We start from the raw sequence: 25049 nt of genomic DNA on the forward strand, positions 1-25049 counted from the left end.
TGTGCGCTTTGTGTCTTCAAATTAAAAATAGATTAACATGAATAGAACTTGATTTAAAATAAATTAGCATATAGTACTATTGAGTAATGTACTATAGAGTAATTCACTATAGAATACTACAGAGTAGAGTACTATAGAGTAATATACTACAGAGTACTATAGAGTAACGGACTATAGAGTACTACAGAGTATAGTACTATAGAGTAATGTACTATTGATTACTATAGAGTATAGTACTATAGAGTAATGTACTATAGAGTACTATGCGTATAGTACTATAGAGTAATGTACTATAGAGTACTACAGGGTAGAGTTCTATAGAGTAATTTACTATAGAGTATAGTACTATTGAGTAGTGTACTATTGAGTACTGTAGAGTATTGTACTATAGAGTAATGTACTATAGAGTAATGTACTGTTGAGTACTATCGAGTGTAGTACTATAGAGTAATGTACTATAGAGTACTATAGAGTATAGTACTATACAGTAATGTACTATAGATTATACTACTATAGAGTTATGTACTATAGAATGCTATAGAGTAATAGACTATAGAGTACTACAGAGTATAGTACTATAGAGTAATGTACTATAGAATACTATAGAGTATAGTATTATAGTGTAATGTACTGTAGAGTACTATAGAGTGTAGTACAATAGAGTAATGTACTATGGAGCACTTCAGAGTATAGTCAAACAGTTCGTGGTAACGAACTGTAGTAAGGAGCGACCCGGCTCAATAGAAACCAAAGCTCTAAAAAATGGAATTTTGATACCAATAGCTACATCAAAAGAATTTCATTTTAATGCTGATTTTAAATATATAAGTTTCATCAAGTTTAGTTTTACGCATCAAAAGTTACGAGCCTGAGAAAATTTGCGTTATTATAGAAAATAGGGGGAAACACCCCTAAAAGTCATAGAATCTTAACGGAAATTACACCATCAGATTCAGCGTATCAGAGAACCTTAATGTAGAAGTTTCAAACTCCTATCGACAAAAATGTGGAATTTTGTATTTTTTGCCAGAAGGCGGATCACGGATGCGTGTTTATTTGTTTGTTTTTTTTTTGTTTTTTTTCCAGGGGTGATAGTATCGACCCAGGTGTCCTAGAATGTTGCGAGAGGGCTCATTCTAACGGAAATGAAAAGTTCTAGTGCCCTTTTTAAGTGACCAAAAAAATTGGAGGGCACCTAGGCCCCCTCCCACGCTAATTATTTTCCCAAAGTCACCGGATCAAAATTCTGAGCTAGCCATTTTATTCAGCGTAGTCGAAAAACCCCATAACTATGTGTTTGGAGACGACTTACTCCTCCCCAGTCCCCGTGGGAGGGGCTACAAGTTACAAACTTTGACCAGTGCTTACATATAGTAATAGCTATTGGGAAGTGTACAGGCGTTTTCAGGAGGATTTTTTGGTTTGGGGGAGGGGTTGAGAAGAGGAGGATATACTGGGGGAACTTTCCATCGAGGAATTTGTCATGGGGGAAGAAAATTTTCATGAAGGGAGTGCAGGATTTACTAGCATTGTTTAAAAAAAAACAATGAAAAAATAAATATGAAAAAGTTTTTTCAGCTGGAAGTAAGGAGCAGCATTAAAACTTAAAACGAAGAGTCGAAAGAGTTGAGAGAAAGAGTCAAACTTTAGCGTAAAGAGCGGGGCGTTGATGAGGAAGCAGCCCCTTTCATATACGAAGTAATTTCTGTTCGTTTTAAGTTTTAATGTCGCTCCTAACTTTCAGTTGAAAAAACTTGTTTTTTTTTTATTTAATACTATAAAGTAATGTACTACAGAGTACTATAGAGTAGAGTAATGTAATATAGAGTACTACAGATTATACTACTATAGAGGTATATACTATAAACTAATGGACTATAGCTATTATAGTACATTATTGTAGTACTATAGAGTAATGATAACAGGCATACAGTATTGCAAGTTGAAAATTCAAGGCTAACAGGGATAAAACAAAAACGACAAGTTTTCTTAGTTGATAGTAAGGATGGACGTCAAAAGTTAAAACGAACAGAAAATATTGCATATATGAGGAGGTTAATCCTCCTGCTCAATACCTCCCTCTTCACAATAAAGTTGTTTATTATAAAACAAATTTTATATGCTCTTATATTTCAGGAGTCGTCCTTAAAGAATTAATACAAAAAGTCACATTTTAGCGTAAAGAGAGAGGTTTTGAGGAGGAGTGACCCCCCTTCATATGTATAATAACTTCCGTTTGTTTTAAGTTTTGATATAGCTCTTTAATTTTAACTGAAAAACTTGTTTTTTATTTAATTTATGGCCATTTTTTAGATAATACCGGGAAGTCTGGCCTCCCTCCATGAAAAATTCTTTCCCTCATGGATTATCTTTACATGAAATTTTCTCCCATGTAAAATATCACCCACCAGGAAAGTTTCCCCCAGGTAATGCCATTCTCGCTGAAAATTCTCCCCAGAAAATTTTTTGCAGCCATTCCAGCTGAAAAACTTTTGTTAGCACACTTTCATTTGAAAAGTAGTTTAATTTCTGATTGCTTTTTAAATCATGCTGGACTCCCCTCCGTGAGAAATTTTTCCGCCCCCCCCCCCTAGTAGGAAGTTGCTCCCACAAAAAATTCCCCCTTAAGAATTTATTCCGCGAAAACTCCCCCACGGAGAATTTCTCTCGTGCAAGAGATCCACCCCTCAGAATGATTCTCTTGACATTTCAAGGAGAAACTTTTACTCCAACAACTCCCCTTAACGTCTCTACATGTAAAATTGAGTTGGCAAAGAGAAAGTAAGACAAATAAAATGAATTTTCTATAGGAATTCTGGGAAGTTCCTTGTGTCCCCTGTAAAATCCACTTCATGAAATTTCCCTCCCCATGAAAAGTTCTACCTGTGAAAAATATATCAAAAGAAAATTCACCCCCCCCCAAAAAAAAAACGTCTGCATAGTTCCAATAACAAATACCAAACATAAATCATGGGCAAATTTAGTGACTTATATACCTTTCCAATTGGGCTCTGGGGGGTCATGTTATCCCCAAAGGCTTAGTTTCTGGTTCTTTCAACTATGCTGAGCAAAAAGACTATTTTTAAATTTTGATAGGAAGACGTTGGGGAAAAAAGGGGCGTGGAAGGGGGCTAGTCGCCCTCCAATCTTTCGGCCAATTAAAAAGGAAATTATAATTTTTAACTTCCGTCTCAATGAGCCTTCTCCTGATGTTCTAGGACTGTTGGTCCGATGTGACCATACCTGGTAAAAACAACAAAACACAACAACAAATGAAGCACGCATCCGTGATCTTTCTACTGACAAAAAATACAAAATTCTGCACTTCTGTAGGTGAAAGCTCTACTGTAGAGTTCTCTGATGTGTTGATTCTGATGGTGTGATTTTCATAAAGATTCCTTGACTTTTAATTGTATTTTCCCCTTTTTCGAAAATGAGGTAAATTTTCTCAGGCTTCAAGAAACGGGGTTGATGAATCTTACATATTTGGAATCCACATAATAAGCAGATTCTTTTGATGCACTTTTTCAAACAGTTCATGGTAACGAACTGTAGTAAGGAGCGACCCGGCTCAATAGAAACCAAAACTCTAAAAATGGAATTTTGATACCAATAGCTACATCAAAAGAATCGCATTTTAATGCTGATTTTAAATATATAAGTTTCACCAAGTCTTACGCATCAAAAGTTACGAGCCTGAGAAAATTTGCGTTATTTTAGAAAATAGGGATAAACACCCCCTAAAATTCATAGAATCTTAACAAAAATTACACCATCAGATTCAGCGTATCAGAGAACCCTACTGTAGAAGTTTCAAGCTCCTATCTAGAAAAATGTGGAATTTTGTATTTTTTGCCAGAAGGCAGATCACGGATGCGTGTTTATTTGTTTGTTTGTTTTTTTTCCCAGGGGTGATCGTATCGACCCAGTTATCCTAGAATGTTGCGAGAGGACTCATTCTAACGGAAATGAAAAGTTCTAGTGCCCTTTTTAAGTGACCAAAAAAATTAGAGGGCACCTAGGCCCCCTCCCACGCTAATTATTTTCCCAAAGTCAACGGATCAAAATTCTGAGATAGCCATTTTATTCAGCGTAGTCGAAAAACCTTATTACTATGTCTTTGGCGACGACTTAATCCCCCACAGTCCCCGTGGGAGGGGCTACAAGTTACAAACTTTGACCAGTGCTTTCATATAGTAATGGTTATTGGGAAGTGTACAGGCGTTTTCAGGAGGATTTTTTGGTTGGGAGAGGGGTTGAAAAGAGGGATATACTGGGGAACTTTCCATCGAGGAATTTGTCATAGGGGAAGAAAATTTCCATGAAGGGAGCGCAGGATTTACTAGCATTAAAAACAAACAATGAAAAAATAAATATCAAAAAGTTTTTTTTCCGCCGGAAGTAAGGAGCAGCATTAAAACTTAAAACAAACAGGAATTATTACCCAATGAGGGGCTCACCTCCTCCTAACACCTTGCTCTTTACGCTAAAGTATTTTTAGTAATGTCAACTATTTATTCTACGGCTTTTGTGATTCAGGGGTCATTCTTAATGAATTGGGACAAAATTCAAGATTTAGTGTAAAGAGAGAGGTACTGACGAGGGGGCGAACCCTCTCATATGTATAATAAAAACATGAGAATAAAAAATTCTTTACGTAAGCTAATTTATAAATTACGTATATCTTTTCCTAATAAAAAGATTCGTAAAAAATTAAAAGTTCTAGTTGCCTTTTTAATTAACCAAAAAATTGGAGGGCAACTAGGCTTCCTCACCCGCTCTTTTTTCTCAAAATCATTCGGTCAAAATTATGAGAAAGCCATTTAGCCAAAAAAAATAAATAAATATGCAAATTTTGTTTTAATTATTCCTCTGCGGAGGGCCAAAATCAAAACATGCATTGATTCGAAAACGTGCAGAAATTAAATAAAAAAAAAACAAGTTTTTTCAACTGAATGTAAGGAGCGACATTAAAACTTAAAACGAACAGAAATAACTTCGTATATGAAAGGGGCTACTTCCTCATCAACGCCCCGCTCTTTACGCTAAAGTTTTTTACTGTTTTAAAAAGAAGAGTTGAGAGAAAGAGTCAAACTTTAGCGTAAAGAGCGGGGCGTTGATGAGGAAGCAGCCCTTTCATATACGAAGTAATTTCTGTTCGTTTTAAGTTTTAATGTCGCTCCTTACATTCAGTTGAAAAAACTTGTTTTTTTATTTAATAATAAAAAGAATTTAATGTTGGCATGTCCGAAAACATTAAACCTATAAGACTAATGAATAAATGCACATTAGTTCTTGTAGCATGTTAACCTCTGTATGCACTACTTATTTGCAAAATTTGGTCCTGGCGGTTTCGTAACGAGAGTCTCTTTGGTGTTTATAGATGTAGCTGGGCAAACTCTTAGACTTCAATCTCAAAGATCCCTAAGAATCATTTGATTTGAATTTCTTCTTAGATCACTGTATATTTAGATATGATAAAAAAAAAAAAAAAAACTCGTCAAATCTTGATGACCAAGACAAGTATCCTTAAGTACCCGTACGAATCACTCAGTAGTCCTTTAAACTGAATTAATTATAGCTCAATTATAAACACCCAGTGATAAATTGTGCCGTTTTATCTTACAAGATAATTTCGACGGGATAACTGGAGACATAATAATGTTTTCTTGACTGAAACAATTTTTTCTTGATATAACAATTTTTAGTTGCAGAAACCACAATCAAAAACACACTGTAAAACAAAACATAACACCACTTTTCCGCTGTAATTATATATACACGTTACAACAATTTGGTTACCATGCTGATCAATCATGAACACAATGACGTCATGCAGCAAAAAAAACAGCTGATGCAAAGAAAACATGACGTCACGTGGCCAGAAAAAAAAACAGCTGGTACAAACAAAACATGACGTCATTTCATGCTTATATAGCCTCGAGGGGAATGCAGAATACTTAGAACATCTTAGAACGCTTATGTGCGAGCACTTTATAGAGTTTTAAAAATGGAAACTACTACTTTTGAAGAATTTACAAAGAAAATGCTGAACGAGAAATTCTATCAACAAGCATTCAAAGCTTATACTGATAATGAGAAGTTCAGAAGCCGCAATGCAGAAATAAATGAAAAAAAACGGTTCAGCTACAGGATTAAAAATGAAATATATGCCGAGATTGTGAATCTTTTGTTAACTGGAGCTGGTTTTGTTAAAAAGAATACAGGTGATGTTCCTACAGTTAAACCCTGCAATGATGAAAATGTGAATGCAAGAGCATCGGCTTGTAAGACTGCAAGAGCATCAATTGAAGCACCAAAATTTAACTTGACGAATTATTCCAAACTTACTTCCAAGAAGACTCCAAACCGAGTGTGGGTTAGAAAACCAAATAATTCACAAGTTCTTAAAGTAAGAGTCTCCAATAATCAAAATGTGGATGCAAGAGTAGCAGTTGAAGCATCAACACGTAATTCGACTGATTTTTGCAACGTTACTTGTAAGAATACTACAAACCGAGTGCAAATTAGACAGCCGAATTCAAAAAAACGGAGTGTATTTGAAAGACTTGGAGAAGTTGTCAATAGCAACAGAGACTCCAAAGGTTCTGAATTGTTGACAGACAGACAAATAACTCAACCAAAGTCAAAAAGAATGAGCATAAAAGATAGACTCGGGGATATTGTCAAAGTGGAAGGTAAGCAATGCTACCAGCAGAAGATGCACAGAATATACAAATATGTGAATAAACTGTGTCGATATGGTTTGAAGTGCTATAGAGCAAAATGTCCATTTATTCATTAGCCTTAGAGTAATAATTCTTTTGGACAGATGGATGCAAAATTATTTGTTTTTCATAATTTTTGGATCAGTGTTTTATAATAAAATTTGATGTTATCAACCCTTTGAATCACTTTAATAGACTTAAAGAGTCAGGAATGAGTAAAGAGTCAGGAATATTCCTATTTCATAGTCCCAAAAAAATTCCAGACTCACGGAAAGGTGAATATTTCTCGCTTTTTCGTTTCTTCCTCTGTCTTTCCCTCTATTTTAGAATTGAATTTTCAGCATACTTTTCATTTCTTTTTGCTTACATTTACTTTCTATCAATCTTAAGATTGAGAGTCAATATGTAACCGACTTCATATCAGGACTAAGTAAAGTGCAATAGGATAAAGGATTCAAGGAGTAATTTATTATATAGAATGGAAAATCAGTTGTTTTTTTCAATTCTTTTTCCTTAAATTATCATTGTAATTTACCAAAATTTTTAGCTTTTTACTAGGAATTGAACAATAATTATTTATTTTTTTAGAGATCTTGAGTTTCATGAATATCCTGATGATTTTTTCTTTGCTTTGATTGACAAATTATCAACTAAAAATTTTCAATCATACAACCATTTAGCCTATATTCAAAATATTGTCAAGCCCCATTTCCTTCTATTTTTTTTCTCTATCAAATATTGGCTACATAATATGTTGTTTGCATAAGATTATTTTACATGTGGTGAAGACTTTTTCCTGTCAATAACAACCTTTTTTCTAAAATCCTGTTAAATCATCACTATTAACGCTTAGCCTATAACCCTGACGAGGATAGGCTGGGTATAAAAGATTGCAGATATTCTACTGTTGAAAGAAAGTTGATGGTTTTTCTCCTTTGCTCCTTTATACATCCCTATCCTGGACAAGAAAATCCTGCTCTTGTGGCTTCAAGACATAAGGTTGGATCTTTCACAAGCTATAATAAGAAAACCCATGACTGCTAACGGTGCTCACGGGTGAACTTGAGGAGTGGCATCCCTTGAGGAAATTATAGCCTAGTAAACGACACAGCATTTGCATTGGATTCTGATTAACGCGATAATTCTTCTGGGTTTGTTTTGTTTTGACGGGCTTTCCTGGGCTAAGAAACTTCTTCCTAGCTAAGTTACTTATTATGGGTTGCCTCCCCCTAGTGGCATAATATTTGTAGACATGAATATATAATGAGTCAAAGGTAATAGGCTTGAGACTGCATGTGCAGGATTTTGACTCTTGTTGACAGAAGACCATCATCAAGTATGGAAAACTATGTTGTGACCAAGAATGCGCCCAGGAAATGCGCCAAGCCTCCATTCACACTGGAGGTCCCAGGTTTCCTTGCTGCCCAGTTCTAAGCCAGCTTAAGGGCTTTGAATAGACTTGAGTAGATGTTTTAGTCCCCGTCCTGCATTGGTTGTGTGCAACCATCGCTTTTCTTGAGGCCATAATAATTTCAATGATTTAAAGGACACCAAAATTGCAGCTTGAAATATTAGAACATAAATTCGGATGCTTCAACATGGACTCATTAGGAGTTTCAGAAACTCAAATGCCAGGGGTAGGAAACATTAAATTAGGAGACATATACTTCATTTACTCAGTGGGAAGAATGAGGTGCATAGGCAGGAAGTAGGACTTATGGTGAATAAGGAAAATACATTCTAAGACAAAGCTGGCAATTCATGATGTATGACAAACAAGAAAAACAAATAACATAATTAAATGCCTTAGAAATCGACGGTAATACCGGTCAGTGGACAGAAAAGAAGCAAAAAGGACAAAAGCAGAAATTTCGGCAAGAGCCTCTGACAAGCCATCTCCAGTGCTCAAAAAAAGAACAGAAACTAACTTGTAACTTTGGTTAGATTTTCTTCTCTCTTTTTTTAGCACTGAAGGCAGCTTGGGGGAGGTCCTTGCCAAAATATCTGCTTTTATCCTTTTTACTTCTTTTCTGTCCACTGGCTGATATCACCCTCGTTTTCTCAGTTATCTAATTATATAATTCATTATTTTCTTGTTTGTCAAACATGGCGAATAAGGAAGCTGCCAAGTCTTGATTAGGCTGGAAAGGCATTAATAATAGAAAGCTGATTTCTCATTTTATGACTGAAAAGTGCACAGTATCAATCATAGTATTACATGCCCCAGTAGAACTAATTGATGGAGATAGTAGTACTTCAGGCGAATTTTACTTACAGCTACAGGATCCCAAGTAGAAATATGGTACTTTTATTAGGGAATTTTAATACCAAGGGCAGTAAAAATAGGATAGATGGTATTGTAGCCTGGGTAAATTTGTTGCAGGAAAAGTTTTGTCGCTAAAGTTTTTTACTGTTTTAAAAAGAAGAGTTGAGAGAAAGAGTCAAACTTTAGCGTAAAGAGCGGGGCGTTGATGAGGAAGCAGCCCCTTTCATATACGAAGTAATTTCTGATCGTTTTAATTTTTAATGTCGCTCCTTACATTCAGTTGAAAAAACTTGTTTTTTTTTTTATTTAATTATATCAAAACTTAGTTTTTTGGAATCGCGGTTGCTATTGAGCCGCTTCGCTCCTTACCTACAGTTTATTACCACAAACTGTTTGATACTGAACTACAAGTTGAATACTTTATAATAGAATAAAGCTAGTAAATGCATTTTTGGGGGAAGGACCAAAGGCTGCAAAGAGCGCATTTTTAGACAGATGTTTTCAAATTTTTGATGAAACATCCTTGAGATAAACATGGAGAAGGATTTAAAACCTTGCACCCCTCATTTTGTGAAATATCTTTTGACTTGCAGCAAGGGCACTGGGGGGCATCACAGTTCTCATGGTATTGAAGAAATGGTACTTTTTAAGGGGTTATGTGTTTTCTAGGTATCCAAGTATTGTAAGAAAACTTGAAATTAAGCGTAAAGAAGGAGGTTCAATGGGGAGTGTGGAGGCTTGAGATTATATGGGAGCTGCTGCCTTCTTCGTATTCTAGAAAATCTATTATATTGTGTAAAATAAATACATCCAAATAACCCTTTATCCTCGAAGCATTATAATGGTATGGTTAAGTTTTAGTGTAAAGAGTGGTGATGGGAGTGGGGTTGCCATGTTTGGGAACCCTATCTATCCTAATCTCCTGGTGTAACCGTGGTTGAAACATGGCACTGACTTCATTATATTAGTGAATATACATTGTCTAAAGTTTATTTCAGATTTTTTTTCTATTGATTTTAGGTATTGGCCGATAATAGATGATGCTTTAAAAAGTGCTGCCATTGATCGAAGAATAGCTGTTAAGATTTTGGTTGGTCATTGGAAGCACTCACCACCAGAAATGGAGTTCTTTCTTAAGTCTTTTCTAAACTTGAACCTTGTTTACCCTCATGTTGACATCCAAGTGGTAAGTATCAACTGGCACTGCAGGTTGACCCGACGTAGAGTTGTCTTTGTTTTTTTCTGTACAAGCAAATGCTATACAGGAACAGCAACGCATATTTATAGCTAAAATAGTGCTAAAAAGGTAAAAAAAATGGGTGCTAAAAAGGTAAAAAAAAAAAGGTAAAGGATACGGCATTAGACTTTACAGTCCGTACCGGCGGTGCTGATCTCCGTTTCTTGGCCCTTCAGCCAGGAAGTGCAATGGGGGGGCTGGGGGCCAGCCATCCTGTGCTTTTGCACATCCTTCCTGTTTACCTTCCCCAGATTTCTCCAGGTACCCATTTAGAGCTGGGTCGACTCTGGCTAAGCTTACAGAGTCACGCCACTGACCCTCGTCCCAAATTGAAGAATTGGGTACACTTGGATCCGAACCCGTGTCCTCTCAGACAAGGGATCCCGAATCCAGCGTACCAACCCACTCGACCAGGACGGCTAACGATAGAGGGTGCTAACGATAAGCAAGCTGCTCTACAGAAATAGCAGCACTGTTTACAGAAATACAATGATGCAGAAATGTTACTCTTTACAGAAATGCTACTGTAAGCTAACTACTTTACAGAAATAGCAGCTTTTTTGGTGAATATCTTAAGTTCGTGGAATTCGTAAAGTAGTTAAAAGAGGGTAATTAACCAGAAAAAAATAGATGAGATGAAAATAAAAATAAGAGATATAGATTGGAGTGATCTGTTAAATATTGAAGACCCGAATCAGTCAGTTGCTTTATTTTATAAGTTTGACCAAATATTTTACTGAGTATGTCCTTTCGTATTAAGAAAAAGTCAGGATTTACCTCGTAAGCCATGGGCTACTCAAGGCTTGTTAAATAGTATAAATGAAAAAATTATAATAAGATTATATAAGGTGAAGATGCAGTATCCAAATGAAATTAATATTGAAAACTAAAAAATTTAAAAATCTGTTAACTTTTGTTCTCAGAGAGGCAGAAGCAAAATATTATCAACAGAAGTTTGGTGGATGCGATTCACCGCGGAAAACATGGAAAATAATAAATGAAAGAATATATAATGTCAAAACAAGAAATATTCTATCCCTCATTACAAATAATGAAGGAGTCAAAATAACGGATGAGAGAGTAATGGCAGAAGCATTTGCTAACCATTTTAGAAAAATTGGACGTAATCTGGTGGACCAAATTTCTGTTGGGACACATAATCATTGAAAATATATTCCAAATAAAGTAGGTAAGACTAAATATATGCACCCTATCCAGTTCTTGGAATTTCAAAGAGCTGTTACTAGTTTGAAAAACGGATTTTCAATAGGATGTGACGGTATGTCGTCTTTTCTGTTTAAAGAATTAGCAGAACTTATTAGCTGTACTTAGTCAGCCTCTTTTATTTATTTTTAATTCTTGCATGAAAAATGGTTTTTTCCAGTTTATTAAATAAAAAAAACAAGTTTTTTTAACTAAAAGTAAGGAGCGACATTAAAACTTAAAACGACCAGAAATTACTTCATATATGAAAGAGGCTGCTTCCTCATCAACGCCTCGCTCTTTACGCTAAAGTTTTTTACTGTTTTAAAAAGAAGAGTTGAGAGAAAGAGTCAAACTTTAGCGTAAAGAGCGGGGCGTTGATGAGGAAGCAGCCTTTTTCATATACGAAGTAATTTCTGGTCGTTTTAAGTTTTAATGTCGCTCCTTACTTTTAGTTAAAAAAACTTTTTTTTTTTTATTTAATTTCTGGACGTTTTTGAATCAATGTATGTTTTGATTTTGGCTCTCCGCAGAGGAATAATTAAAACAAAATTTGCATTTTTTTTTTTGGCTAAATGGCTTTCTCATAATTTTGATCGAATGATTTTGAGAAAAAAAGAGCGGGGGAGGAAGCCTAGTTGCCCTCCAATTTTTTTGTTAATTAAAAAGGCAACTAGAATTTTTAATTTTTTACGAATATTTTTATTAGTAAAAGATTTACGTAACTTATAAATTAGCTTACGTAAAGAACTTTTGTATTCTCATATTTTTATTACATATATGAGGGGGTTCGCCCCCTTGTCAGATCCTCGCTCTTTACACTAAAGCTTAAATTTTGTCCCAATTCATTAAGAATGACCCCAGAATCACAAAAGCCGTAGAATAAATAGTTGAAATTACTAAAAATACTTTAGCGTAAAGAGCGAGGTATTAGAAGGAGGTGAGCCCCTCAAATGGGTAATAATTTCTGTTTGTTTTAAGTTTTAATGCTGCTCCTTACTTCCAGCTGATAGAACTTTTTCATATTTATTTTTTCATTGTTTTTTTTTTTAAATAATGCTAGTAAATCCTGCGCTCCCTTCATGGAGATTTTCTTCCCCTATGACAAACTATCGATGGAAAGTTCCCCCAGCATATCCGCCTCTTCTCAACCCCTCCCCCAACCAAAAAAAATCCTCCCGAAAACGCCTGTACACTTCCCATTAACCATTACTATATGCAAGCACTGGTCAAAGTTTGTAACTTGTTGCCCCTCCCACGGGGACTTTGGGGGAGTAAGTCGTCCCCAAAGACATAGTTATAAGGTTTTTCGACTACGCTGAATAAAATGGCTATCTCAGAATTTTGATCCGTTGACTTTGGTAAAATAATTAGCGTGGGAGGGGGCCTAGGTGCCCTCCAATTTTTTTGGTCACTTAAAAAGGGCACTAGAACTTTTCATTTCCGTTAGAATGAGTCCTCTTGCAACATTCTAGGACAACTGGGTCGATACGATCACCCCTGGGAAAAAAAAAAACAAAAAAACAAAAAAAACAAATAAACACGCATCCGTGATCTGCCTTCTGGCAAAAAATACAAAATTCCACATTTTTTCAGATAGGAGCTTGAAACTTCTACAGGAGGGTTCTCTGATACGCTGAATCTGATGGTGTGATTCTATGACTTCTAGGGGGCGTTTTCTCCTATTTTCTAAAATAACGCAAATTTTCTCAGGCTCGTAACTTTTGATGGGTAAGACTAAACTTGATGAAACTTATATATTTAAAATCAGCATTAAAATGCGATTCTTTTGATTAGGTATTGGTATCAAAATTCCATTTTTTAGAGTTTTGGTTACTATTGAGCCGGGTCGCTCCTTACTACAGTTCGTTACCACGAACTGTTTGATCTTAAAGAAGCTAAGGTTTAACCTTTGTTTAAAAAAGGCCATGAAGATAATCCAAATAATTATAGGCCTATTACTGTTTTATTACCTGTTTCTAATGCTTTTGAAAAAACAATAAAGAGTAGATTTACTTCATTTCTGGTAAAGAATAATATTGTTTCTCCCAATCGGTTTGGTTTCTTGCGTGGTAGGTCAGCAGAGCAAGCAGTAGCTGCTGTACATAATTTCTCATCAGATGCTATGGATGATAGTTATTTGGCAGCAACTATATTTTTTGACATTAAAAGAGCTTTTAATACAAAAAGAACATGCAATTCTTTTTGATAAGTTGGAAAATATAGGAATTCGTGGAATAGCTCTAGGGTTAGTGAGATCTTATTTATTAGAAAGAAGTTTTACGGTCCAAGCTGGTGAGGAATCATCTCATATTTTTCCTTTAGAAAATATAGGGGTTCCACAAGGGTCTGTATTGGGGCCGTTACTTTTTTATCTACATTAATGACCTTCCAAAATGCATGCCTTCGGACGATGAATTACCAATATTGTTTTCAGATGACACAGCAATAAGTTTGAAGGCTGGCAACGAGGAGGACCTACGAGGGGCCCTCGAAATTGTTACTTTTAATGTAAAATCTTGGTTTCATGCTAATCGACTAATACATCAAACAGTTCGTGGTAACGAACTGTAGTAAGGAGCGACCCGGCTCAATAGTAACCAAAACTCTAAAAAATGGAATTTTGATACCAATACCTACATCAAAAGAATCGCATTTTAATGCCGATTTTAAATATATAAGTTTCATCAGGTTTAGTCTTACCCATCAAAAGTTACGAGCCTGAGAAAATTTGCGTTATTTTAGAAAATAGGGGGAAACGCCCCCTAGAAGTCATAGAATCTTAACGAAAATCACACCATCAGATTCAGCGTATCAGAGAACTCTACTGTAGAAGTTTCAAGCTCCTATCTACAAAAATGTGGAATTTTGTATTTTTTGCCAGAAGGCAGATCACGGATGCGTGTTTATTTGTTTTTTTGTTGTTTTTTTTCCCCAGGGGTGATCGTATCGACCTAGTTGTCCTAGAATGTTGCAAGAGGGCTCATTCTAACGGAAATGAAAAGTTATAGTGCCCTTTCTAAGTGACCAAAAAAATTGGAGGGCACCTAGGCCCCCTCCCACGCTAATTATTTTACCAAAGTCAACGGATCAAAATTTTGAGATAGCCATTTTATTCAGCGTAGTCGAAAAACCTTATAATTATGTCTTGGGGGACGACTTACTCCCCCACAGTCCCCATGGGAGGGGCAACAAGTTACAAACTTTGACCAATGCTTACATATAGTAATGGTTATTGGGAAGTGTACAGGCGTTTTCAGGAGGATTTTTTTGGTTGGGGGAGGGGTTGAGAAGAGGCGGATATGCTGGTTGAACTTTCCATCGATAATTTGTCATGGGGGAAGAAAATCTCCATGAAGGGAGCGCAGAATTTACTAGGATTATTTAAAAACACAATGAAAAAATAAATATGAAAAAGTTCTTTCAGCTGGAAGTAAGGAGCAGCATTAAAACTTAAAACCAACAGAAATTATTACCCATTTGAGGGGCTCACCTCCTCCTAATACCTCGCTGTTTACGTTAAAGTATTTTTAGTAATTTCAACTATTTATTCTACGGCTTTTGTGATTCTGGGGTCATTCTTAATGAATTGGGACAAAATTTGAGCTTTAGTGTAAAGAGTGAGGATCTGACAAGGGGGCGAACCCCCTCATATATGTAATAAAAATATGAGAATACAAAATTTCTTTACGTAAGCGAATTTATAAGTTACGTAAATCTTTTACTAATAAAAATATTCGTAAAAAATTAAAAGTTCTAGTTGCTTTTTAATTGACCAAAAAATCGGAGGGCAACTAGGCTTCCTCCCCCGCTCTTTTTTTCTCAAAATCATTCGATCTAAATTATGAGAAAGCCATTTAGCCAAAAAAAAAAAAAAAATGCAAATTTCGCTTTAATTATTCCTCTGCAGAGAGTCAAAATCAAAACATGCATTGATTCAAAAACGTTCAGAAATTAAATAAAAAAAAAAACAAGTTTTTTTAACTGAAAGTAAGGAGCGACATTAAAACTTAAAACGAACAGAAATTACTTCGTATATGAAAGAGGCTGCTTCCTCATCAACGCCCCGCTCTTTACGCTAAAGTTTTTTACTGTTTTAAAAAGAAGAATTGAGAGACAGAGTCAAACTTTAGCGTAAAGAGCAGGGCGTTGATGAGGAAGCAGCCTCTTTCATATACGAAGTAATTTCTGTTCGTTTTAAGTTTTAATGTCGCTCCTTACTTTCAGTTAAAAAAACTTGTTTTTTTTTATTTAATAACCTAGAGAAGTCGGAATTTGTGGTTTTTGGGAGAAATTTGAGAGCAGTGAAGCGTGTGTCATCTAAAACTATTTTCAATATTTTTGCTATTTTCACAATTAAGAATGCTATTTGAGAAATGCTATATGAGAAATCTGAGAGCAGTGAAGCGTGTGTTATCTAAAACTATTTTCAATATTTTTCTATTTTCAAAATTAAGAATGCTATTTGAGAAATGCTATATGAGAAATTTGAGAGCAGTGAAGCGTGTGTCATCTAAAATTATTTTCAATATTTTTGCTATTTTCAAAATTAAGAATGCTATTTTCAATATTGCCCGACCGTTTGGATGTTGACATTCCATTCACATTTACGAAGACTCCAAATTGTCCAAAACAAGTCAATAAAAATCCTGTACCAATTTTTAACACATCCTAGGAAGACAAAAGAATTATCTGAAACTAAAACATCTTTTTATTTCTTGATATTCTTCATTTACAACATATTTTTAGCCTTTATTATTATTATTTAAGAACTAACGACGCTTCTTGACTACTTTGGTCCCTGCGTCGGCCCTGCAGTGCATTCCTGCAGCGTGATTCGATCTCTGGGTCCCGTATTACCAAGCTAAGGTCAAATCCACTGCGCCACCACAGGACAAAAGTTGGTGTGGTCCGGAATTTGAACCTGGGACCTTTCGCACCCCAAACGAGAATCATACCCCTAGACCACAAGCCATACATTTTTAGCCTTAATATAGGCATATGGTTTTTTGAAATCCAGCGGAGGGTTAATTTTTTCAATAACATGAAACTTGGTTGAAAATAAACATATCCATTTATCAAGAGCAAGGAATAACTTTTTTTTTCCTTTTATTAAAAATTAGAGATCAAGATTAACTTTAAGATATCAACTTCCTCAGATATCCAATAAATATAAACTATTTGATTTAATAAGTGAGTCACCATCAATCTATACATATAAAAGGAAATTGAAAGAGATGGTTCTTTCTGCCTATAGTAGCGGGACTGAATTTAAAGTGATTTATTTATGAATTAGTTTATGAGTCCCATCCGTGTCTCCTTCTCTCTCTTTCTCTATGTACTCCGTATGAGTTACTGAGGTGTAATTCCTTCTTCTTTTTTCTCTCTCTGTTTTTAAAGGAGACAAAACGAGTTGTCTCCCTGTCTCCTTTGTATAAGATTTATGTAAATCGTTTCTTGTTTAATAAAGTAAAGTCAAGTCAAGAATATGAAACGCAAAACTTCTATGGCCAAATTATTAGTAAGTATATTAACTAAGATTGCAACTACTACTACTAGCAATTCATTGCAGCACCGAGTTGCCTAAGGCTAACACTGCTGGGCTCACTCCTCTTCCACCCCCACTCTTTGTCTCCTCCCGTATATTTATGAGTTCCTTTAAATCCGTTTTTATGTCCTTTTCCTATCCCATTCAAGGAGACCCTGTTTTTCTGTTGGCACCAAATGGATATCCAATAAGCACATTCTTTCGCGATCTGTCATCCTCCGCCCGTAAAACGTGGTCTAGCTATCTTTTTTTTTCATTGTAGCCCTAGGAAGTGGGGTCGAACAATATTTTTCATAGAGCCTAGTGTTTCATATGCGGTAATTTAAACAACTACATAAAATTATCCTTTGACAACTCTTGTGATACATGGTTGACAAATCTTATTTGGCCTTTCGAAGTGTCCTCATTTCAGAGCCGCACACAGTTACAATGCTGGCAACGCATAGACCACGTTTCAGTTCCACAAATACATTACTGAAATTAGTCAGTTTTTTTTTTAGTCAAACTCTCATTCTTAAATGAGTCAGGGTATAAATGCTCCAAATGGGCGTTAATTTCGGAAGAATCTTGTGCAAAATGCGGTTTCGCCGGTTCTAGTAAAGAGATGCCTCCATTGGCTTGTTTGTAAAAAAGGCAAACTTTTTGAAACGTTTTGCGAAAATTTCTTTTCTTGAGTGATCCCGACGCAAGGACCTTAGTAGTCAAGAAGCGTCGTTAATTCTTAAATAAAATTTCTTGAGTGATTTCAAATTTAGCTTTTATTGTTATCAAAACTAAAAAATTAACAGATTAAAATAGTTTAACTATACAGCGAAAATAATTATGTCAAAATCACTTAAGCAAAAGTGCCAGATAACAAATTAATAAAACTACAGATCAATGGCTAGATGTGGCAACTCTGACCGTACACCATTCATTTCAGCTTTTTTCAGTACGTCAATATTCTGGAAGTACAAACCTTACTTGAATAACAAGGCATCTGTAAAGATTTAAGTATACAGAAAAGCTTCAGCAGACAACCAAAACAAGAATCACAAAACAAAACAAAATCCTCTGAAGAAAAGAGGCAACAACTTCTTAAAAAAAAAAAAAAAACAGTTTTAAATGAGTGTAGATATCAACCCCAACCATGTACCTTTCAATTTGGCCTTTAAGGTGGGTGGAGGGGGTCTATCATTCAGAAGAGACAAAGTTTTCTTGATCCCTATATTTATCATCGAACAGCTGAATTTGTCTTCGGTACCATTTTTTATTCAATGTAGATATATTGCGTTTGTTGCAGGTGCTTACACGAGAGGGGATAATTTGGGACACTGCTTCTCTCCAAACTCTTTTGTTTTTGGTTAACCCTTACTTTGTATATGTTTTGCAGAATTTGTCTGTTTTTAAAGCGCCCCTTCCCCGCGAAATTGCTGCCTCTGTAGCAAATTATTTTGGATGTACCTGATATCCCTTCGTTACATATTTACGGCATCTTTTCTTTTCTTTTGCCATTTTTTTCATTTTCTTTCCTTTTTCTTTTTCACCAGAATCAAAATAAAATATTCTCAAAGTATTCATCTTTCCATTTGAATTTTCACGCTATGAAGGCTGGGACTAGAAATGAAACAAAGGACCCAGTTCTGGGACTAAATGATCAAAGGTTCCTTTTCCCTTATTCCTAGGAAAAGCTCGGAGAAGTGTGTAATACACCGTGCAATTCAAAAGACCAGGGAATTGTTGAATATTTTTGTGTCACATTATGTTTTTCTGGCTATAAATTTGTGTAATTAATTCAAAGCTTGGTTGTTTTTTTGTTATTTTTTTTTAGGGGGGATAGGTTAGTGGAAAGTTTGTCAGTAATATTTTACGAAAGAAAAACGGTAATTTATGTATCAAAATGATTGAAGACGCTAGGAATGAAAGTCTTATAATTTAGCGTTTTTTTCCCAAAGTGTCTCATGTTAGAATGATATATATGTTCGTTCTGAATTCTTGGAATGAGTTTTATCCTCCTTTTTTATGTGAATGAACTCCGATTGAAAAAAAAAAACATAATTTTATTCAGATAAAGATTGAATAGCTCGAGTTTGAATACTCTAGCGGAGTGCTTCTTAAGTTTGAGGGCCCATTAAATAAACAACATCAAACTGTTTATGGGAATGGACTGTAAGCAAAGAGCGGAGCCTAGTTATATATACAGTCATGTATGTTCCTATATGCTCCATTGAAGAGTTCTGGGACACCTCAGGCATAGTGCATTTCTCCTTGGGCTCCTCCTTCGCGCGTGCGCAATGACGAATTTATATACCTTTGCTGCATTTTGTCAAGCTATTTTTCAGTATCGTTGATCACAGTATTTTTCAGATACCTTTACAGTTTTGAAAATTCGATTTATTTTGAGACACAGTGCGCAGTAGCGATGCTAGCTGCTGGAGACAGGAAACTGGCAGCACAGCTTAGATACCAATGTTGGTATCTAAGCTGTGTATGCAAAACAAAATTGTGTTCCCGCCTATGGTGTTATAGTACGATCTACGCGTCGGAGCGCGGGCTTCGAGGAGGCGCCAAGTTCAAAGCTCTGTACCAAAAGCTTCTCATGGGCAAGATAGGAGTTTTCATAACTGTATATTGGTATCTAAGCTGTGATCGTTGATACCATCATTGACACTGGGGTGCTGTCTGTAGCAAAAAGGTGCTATTTTAGCACACAATTACCCAACTTGCTATATTTACTTCACTTTAGAAATATTTCAAGAATATAGTAATCAAACTTTGGCTTAAAGACTGTGGGCTTACGGGGCAACAGTCCCTTTCATACAGGATAATTTGTGTCCGTTTCGAGTTCTTACTCAACTCATCACTTCTATTAGAAAAAGAAGTGTATTCTTTTATATTTAATCAGACAATATGTGGTAACAAACTGTAGTAAGGAGCGACCCGGCTCAGTAGTAACCAATACTTTTTGTCGTATATATCTAGTAGTCAGTTCTGTTTTTGTATTTGGTATTCAGAAAAACATTTGTTATTTTTTGCCTTCAGAATCAGAAGCCGAAAAAGTGCTTCTAGGGAAATTTCATCAATAAGATGAAGAAGAAGAAGAAATATTCCGTTTGCCTTTCGTAATTTATTATGATAGCTCGCCTGGTTGGATCGTAGCTCTCTTTGGCGTCAAGCTTCAGAAAACCCTCTGTGGAATTCAAAGACTCTGCGCAATATTTCAAACTGATAGGGAGCAATCCAGACTGACTTCGAGTTTTCCGTCGTATATATCTATTAGTCAGTTGCGTTTTTGTATGTGGTATTCAGAAAAAAAAATTGTTATTTTTTGCCTTCAGAATCAGAAGCCGAAAAAGTGCTTCTAGAGAAATTTCATCAATAAGATGAAGAAGAAGAAGAAATATTCCGTTTGTCTTTTGTAATTTATTATGATCGCTCACCTTGCTGGATCGTAGCTCTCTTTGGTGTTGAACCTCACAATACCCTCTGTGGAACTCAAGGGGTATAGGGAAAATTCCAGACTGATAGGGAACAATCTAGACTGACTTAGTATTTTTTGTCGTATATACCTACTCGTTTTTTTAATGTGGTATTCAGTAATTTTTTTTTGCCTTAAGTACCAGAAGATGAAAAAGTGCTTCTAGAGAAATCTCATCAATTAGATGAAGAAGAAGAAATGTATGCCATTTCTCTGTCGTAGTTTATTTTAATAGTTCACCTTGTTTCATCGTAGCTCTCTTTGCCTTTGAACCTCAGAAACTCTCTGCGGAATTCAAAGGCTCCTGGGAACCCTTTTCTAGTGTTACGATCAAAAGACCTCAGCTGACATAAATACAAATACGGAAAACTCGTATCAATCTCAGCAATCTGTTTTAATATTATATAGCTGTTATAAATACAAAAATAGGTAACTCGATTTTATCGATTTAATTCGAGTTTACGATCAAAAGACCTCAGCTGACATAAATACAAATACGGAAAACTCGTATCAATCTCAGCAATCTGTTTTAATATTATATAGCTGTTATAAATACAAAAATAGATGACTCGATTTTATCAATTTAATTCGATTTAACTCGAAAAATAGATAGATCGATTTTAACTATCCGTTCTAACTACAGTGTTTTATGGGAACATTGGTTAGACATTATTAAAAATGGTCAAAAACGAAATGTTTAAAAGCACTTGAAAGAAACTTATATATCTGCCGAAGAAGATTAGAAACGATCATTTTTTATTACATGAAAAATAATCAGCCATTAATATTTTTCTTTCCTTTTGGTTTTATAAACGAGGATTATTTATTATAGAGCTAAATTTGGTAGACTTTAAATCTAAAAGGCAAGCGCCAAATAAGGTGACTTATCAGTTACCTTATAGTAACTTATAATCAGGAACACAAAAGTTTATTCTATTTTTTTGCTAAATTTTGTACAAAAAATAGAGTGTCTTTGAGAAAAATTGTGCGAGGATTAAGAGTATGTATTTATCTTGTCTTTTCAGAAACGTTTTATTGTACCTACTTTGACGCCATCTCAAGCTGCCATACCATTTGCGCGAGTTAATCACGATAAATTTATGGTTACGGACAACGTAGCTTATATTGGTAAGTAGTCTGTTTTTTTCTTGATTTTGGGGTCTTTTTACGATTCTCATATCTTTACATCCTTAAAAAACTTTCCTAATGCTTAGAGAACGGGTCCACGTTATCATTCAAAGAATAATGTTAATAAAAACGATTATTTTGAAATAATGCTCCGTCCATACGTTGTTTTTTTTTTCATCAATTTGACTTCGGACCCCTGTCTGTGGTTATTTGAAGAAATGTAAAAAACGACCATTATACTGCCTGTGAAAGTGTCATTTCCTGAAAGTTCATCTAATAATTCTAATTTATCACTAAATTACTTTTTACTAATACAGCTGGGCACAAGGTTATACCTAGAAACCAGGTTTAGGGACGGGGGATTTATTCGTAGTTTTTAGACAAGTTTCAAAATTAAAACTAAAAGAGAAAATTTATTACTTATCAAAAAAAAATAGTTGGACTGTAATGTAATGAAGAGCTAGGGTCCTTGTTTTTTCCTCCCATTAAATATATTGAAAATCCTCTAGCGATTCTCTTCCAAACGGGATGCAACATGCCTAGTTTCCCGCTAAAAATCAGGCGGGGGGCTTCTGGGCTGGAGGTAATGTAGGGGCACGGGCTTCTTTGATGTTTAAATCATACAGATGGGATTCTGTTTTAATTAGGACAAAAGTTCCTTAACTAGGACATGGGTCATAGAACATACATTTTCGTCGTTAATACTTTGTCCAAGTCGTAAAATCTTTTTTCAGAGTTAGACGTTTAACATGCTTAAGTTTTATCACCTCCAGAACATTTTGGTTTTCCTTCTATACAAGATATGGACGGACTGTTGTGAATTTTAATAAAGTCTTGACAAAGTGGACCACTGTTTCAAATGAAATGAGAAGAAAATTTCAACTTAAAAAAATTTCAACTCAACTGAAATGACTATTTCAGATGTGAAAGTAACAAAGGTTTAATCGCTTCAAAAACGAGTGGGTTTGACTTATATACAAGGCGATGATGCAAAGCACTAAAAGCAAGGCATGGACAACGCGGATTACAGTTTCAATTGAAATGTGTAAAATTTTCAATTGAAAAAAAAATTCAACTTCGACTGGAATGACTATTTTAAATGTGGAAATAAGTCAGTTTTTGTCGGCTCCAGAATAAATCAGTTTTCTTTATGCACAAGATATGGATGAACTGTTGTGGACGCAAGGCATGGACAACGTGGACCACTATTTCAAATTAAATGTAATAAATTTTCAGTTGAAAAAAATTTCAACTTTGACTAGAATGACTATTTTAAATGTGAAAATAAATAAATTTTTATCGCCTCTAGAACAAGTGGGATTGCCTTTTACGCAAGGTATGGATGAAATATTGTGGACGCGAGGCGTGGACAACTTGGACCGATGTTGCAAATGACTATTTTAAATGTGAAAATAAATAAGTCTATATCCCGACCAGAACAAGTGGGCTTGCCTTTTACACCAGATATGGATGAAATGTTATGGACGCGAGGCATGAACAACGCGATCCACTATTCAAATTAAATATAAGAAATTTTCAATTGAAAAAAAAATTCAACTTTGGCTAGAATGACTATTTTAAATGTGAAAATAAATAAATTTTTATCGCCTCCAAAACAAGTGGGCTTGACTTTTACACAAGGTATGGGTGAAATATTGTGGACGTTATGCATGGACGACTTGGACCTATGTTTCAAATGAAATTGTGATTTGTTTAAAACTCTATAGAATAATTTAGTGAATAACCGTAAGAATATTTTCCCCATTCTTCTTTGTGAAAATATTTGCTTCTCGTAGATACGATTGTAAAGCATATAAAAAATAGTCGAATGGGAATTTTCCAACGCCTCATTACCTCCCCATCTCTAAGATACTGTTTTAATGACCCTTTTCCGGCAACCATGAAATGAAGTAAGCTTGTTTTATTTTTATGAGCAATTTTCCTACTCGTTTCGTTTTCGGAAATAGTCACGGAAGAATGTTTGGAAACAAACTGGCGGCAATTCTTCTCTAAGCTTTGACATTTTGAGGATAAATCTTACAAGATGGATTAAATTTTACGAAGTTCTTGGATTGGAGGGAATATCTTGTCGAATGTCAGTTCTGGATTTCATTTTCTATTAGAAAAGACGGGTGAAGCGTTCTATTAGAAAAGACGGGTCAAAATGATAGTTTCTTATGATCGCGTCAAAAAGCCATCTAACCCTGTATTAGTAATGTGTTAACAAGTTTGACCCCTCCCCCCGGGGGAAAGTATTCATTGCTTGGTTGTTACGTATCACTTGTGTGTGCTTTTTCATAGAAACGGAATATAAAAATATATACGATATAATAGTACCTTCGTATATTCTTCCTATTGGGGGATATCCTCCCTATTATATATCCTCCCTATTATATATCCTCCCTATTGGCATTGTAAAAGGGCTGGCGGTACTTGTCTGTTATAGTGTCTATGTATATAGCAGCTAAGTATAAAATAAAACTTGTTTCTCTGACGCTCATTGCTAATGAAATATCACAAAATTTAATGAAAATATAATACTTTATTAACAAATTTGATCTATATGTTTGCTTGTTAGGGGGGAGGGTTAAAGTATAGTGGGTATGCAAGCAAAATGTGTTAGGTACAATTATTCTACATATTTTGGGCGGTGGGGGTAAAGTATAGAGGGTGCATGAAAAAAGTAGAAAGTAGAGCCTGATTCTCTGACGTTCATTCTTAATGAAATATCACAAATTATGATGAAAATATATTACTTTATTAACAAAATAGGGCTACATATTTGCATGTTAGGGGGGGGGGTAAGGGTCAAGATATAGCGGGTGTGCAAGCAAAATGTGGTAGGTACAATTATTCTGCATATTTTGAATCAAGAATTGTATTCTAACTTCACGGTGTCCAAATACTTTAACCCCCCCCCCCTAAGGTTCAAAGATTCAGCCCAAAGTTATATATTTCCCATCTATTCTGTCACTTGTGTTTGTTTGTCTCACGCTAAGCTGAAGGAAACTAACGAGGAAACCGTTTATTATTTATATTTACGCATACATAGGCGCTATAACAGACAAGTACTTGGCTGCCTAAGTAAAGAGCGATTTGGGCATAATATATTTTTTTCCGACTAGAGTACTTCGTATAGAAGGAGTTGTCGTAGAAACTTCGAAAGGGGCTCACTCAGTTTGAAATTGAAAGTTCTAGTGCCTTTTTAAGAGTCAAAAGTGATTAGAGGGCAACCAGCCCTCCCCCGACCCATCATTTCCCCAAATACATCCAACCAAAGTTTTGAGATAGCTATTTTGTTTGGCATAGTTGAATGGTCCAGTAATTATGTCTTTGGAGGTAACAGCCCCCCCCCCCCCATAAACCTCATGACAAGGGCTGTAATTTATACTGGATGCCCATTTTTAACCTATAAATTGTATCGAAAAGGTGGTCAAATAAACTTTGGTGGGGGCTCATTAAATTGGAAATCCGAAGTTTTA

At 35.3% G+C, this 25049-nt stretch overlaps 1 protein-coding gene across 2 annotated transcripts in view; it reads left to right on the forward strand.

Moving 5' to 3' along the window:
• LOC136029978 (5'-3' exonuclease PLD3-like) overlaps positions 1-25049 on the forward strand; it is a 138153-nt gene that overhangs the window by 82953 nt on the left and 30151 nt on the right. For both annotated transcript variants that reach the window (XM_065708546.1, XM_065708547.1), the window contains exons 8-9: positions 10015-10180; positions 21465-21567. In XM_065708546.1, the coding sequence (XP_065564618.1) occupies positions 10015-10180; positions 21465-21567 (269 nt within the window). The remainder of the gene's footprint in view (positions 1-10014; positions 10181-21464; positions 21568-25049) is intronic.

Source organism: Artemia franciscana, chromosome 8, assembly GCF_032884065.1.
Source record: "Artemia franciscana chromosome 8, ASM3288406v1, whole genome shotgun sequence".
Lineage (NCBI taxonomy): Eukaryota > Metazoa > Arthropoda > Branchiopoda > Anostraca > Artemiidae > Artemia > Artemia franciscana.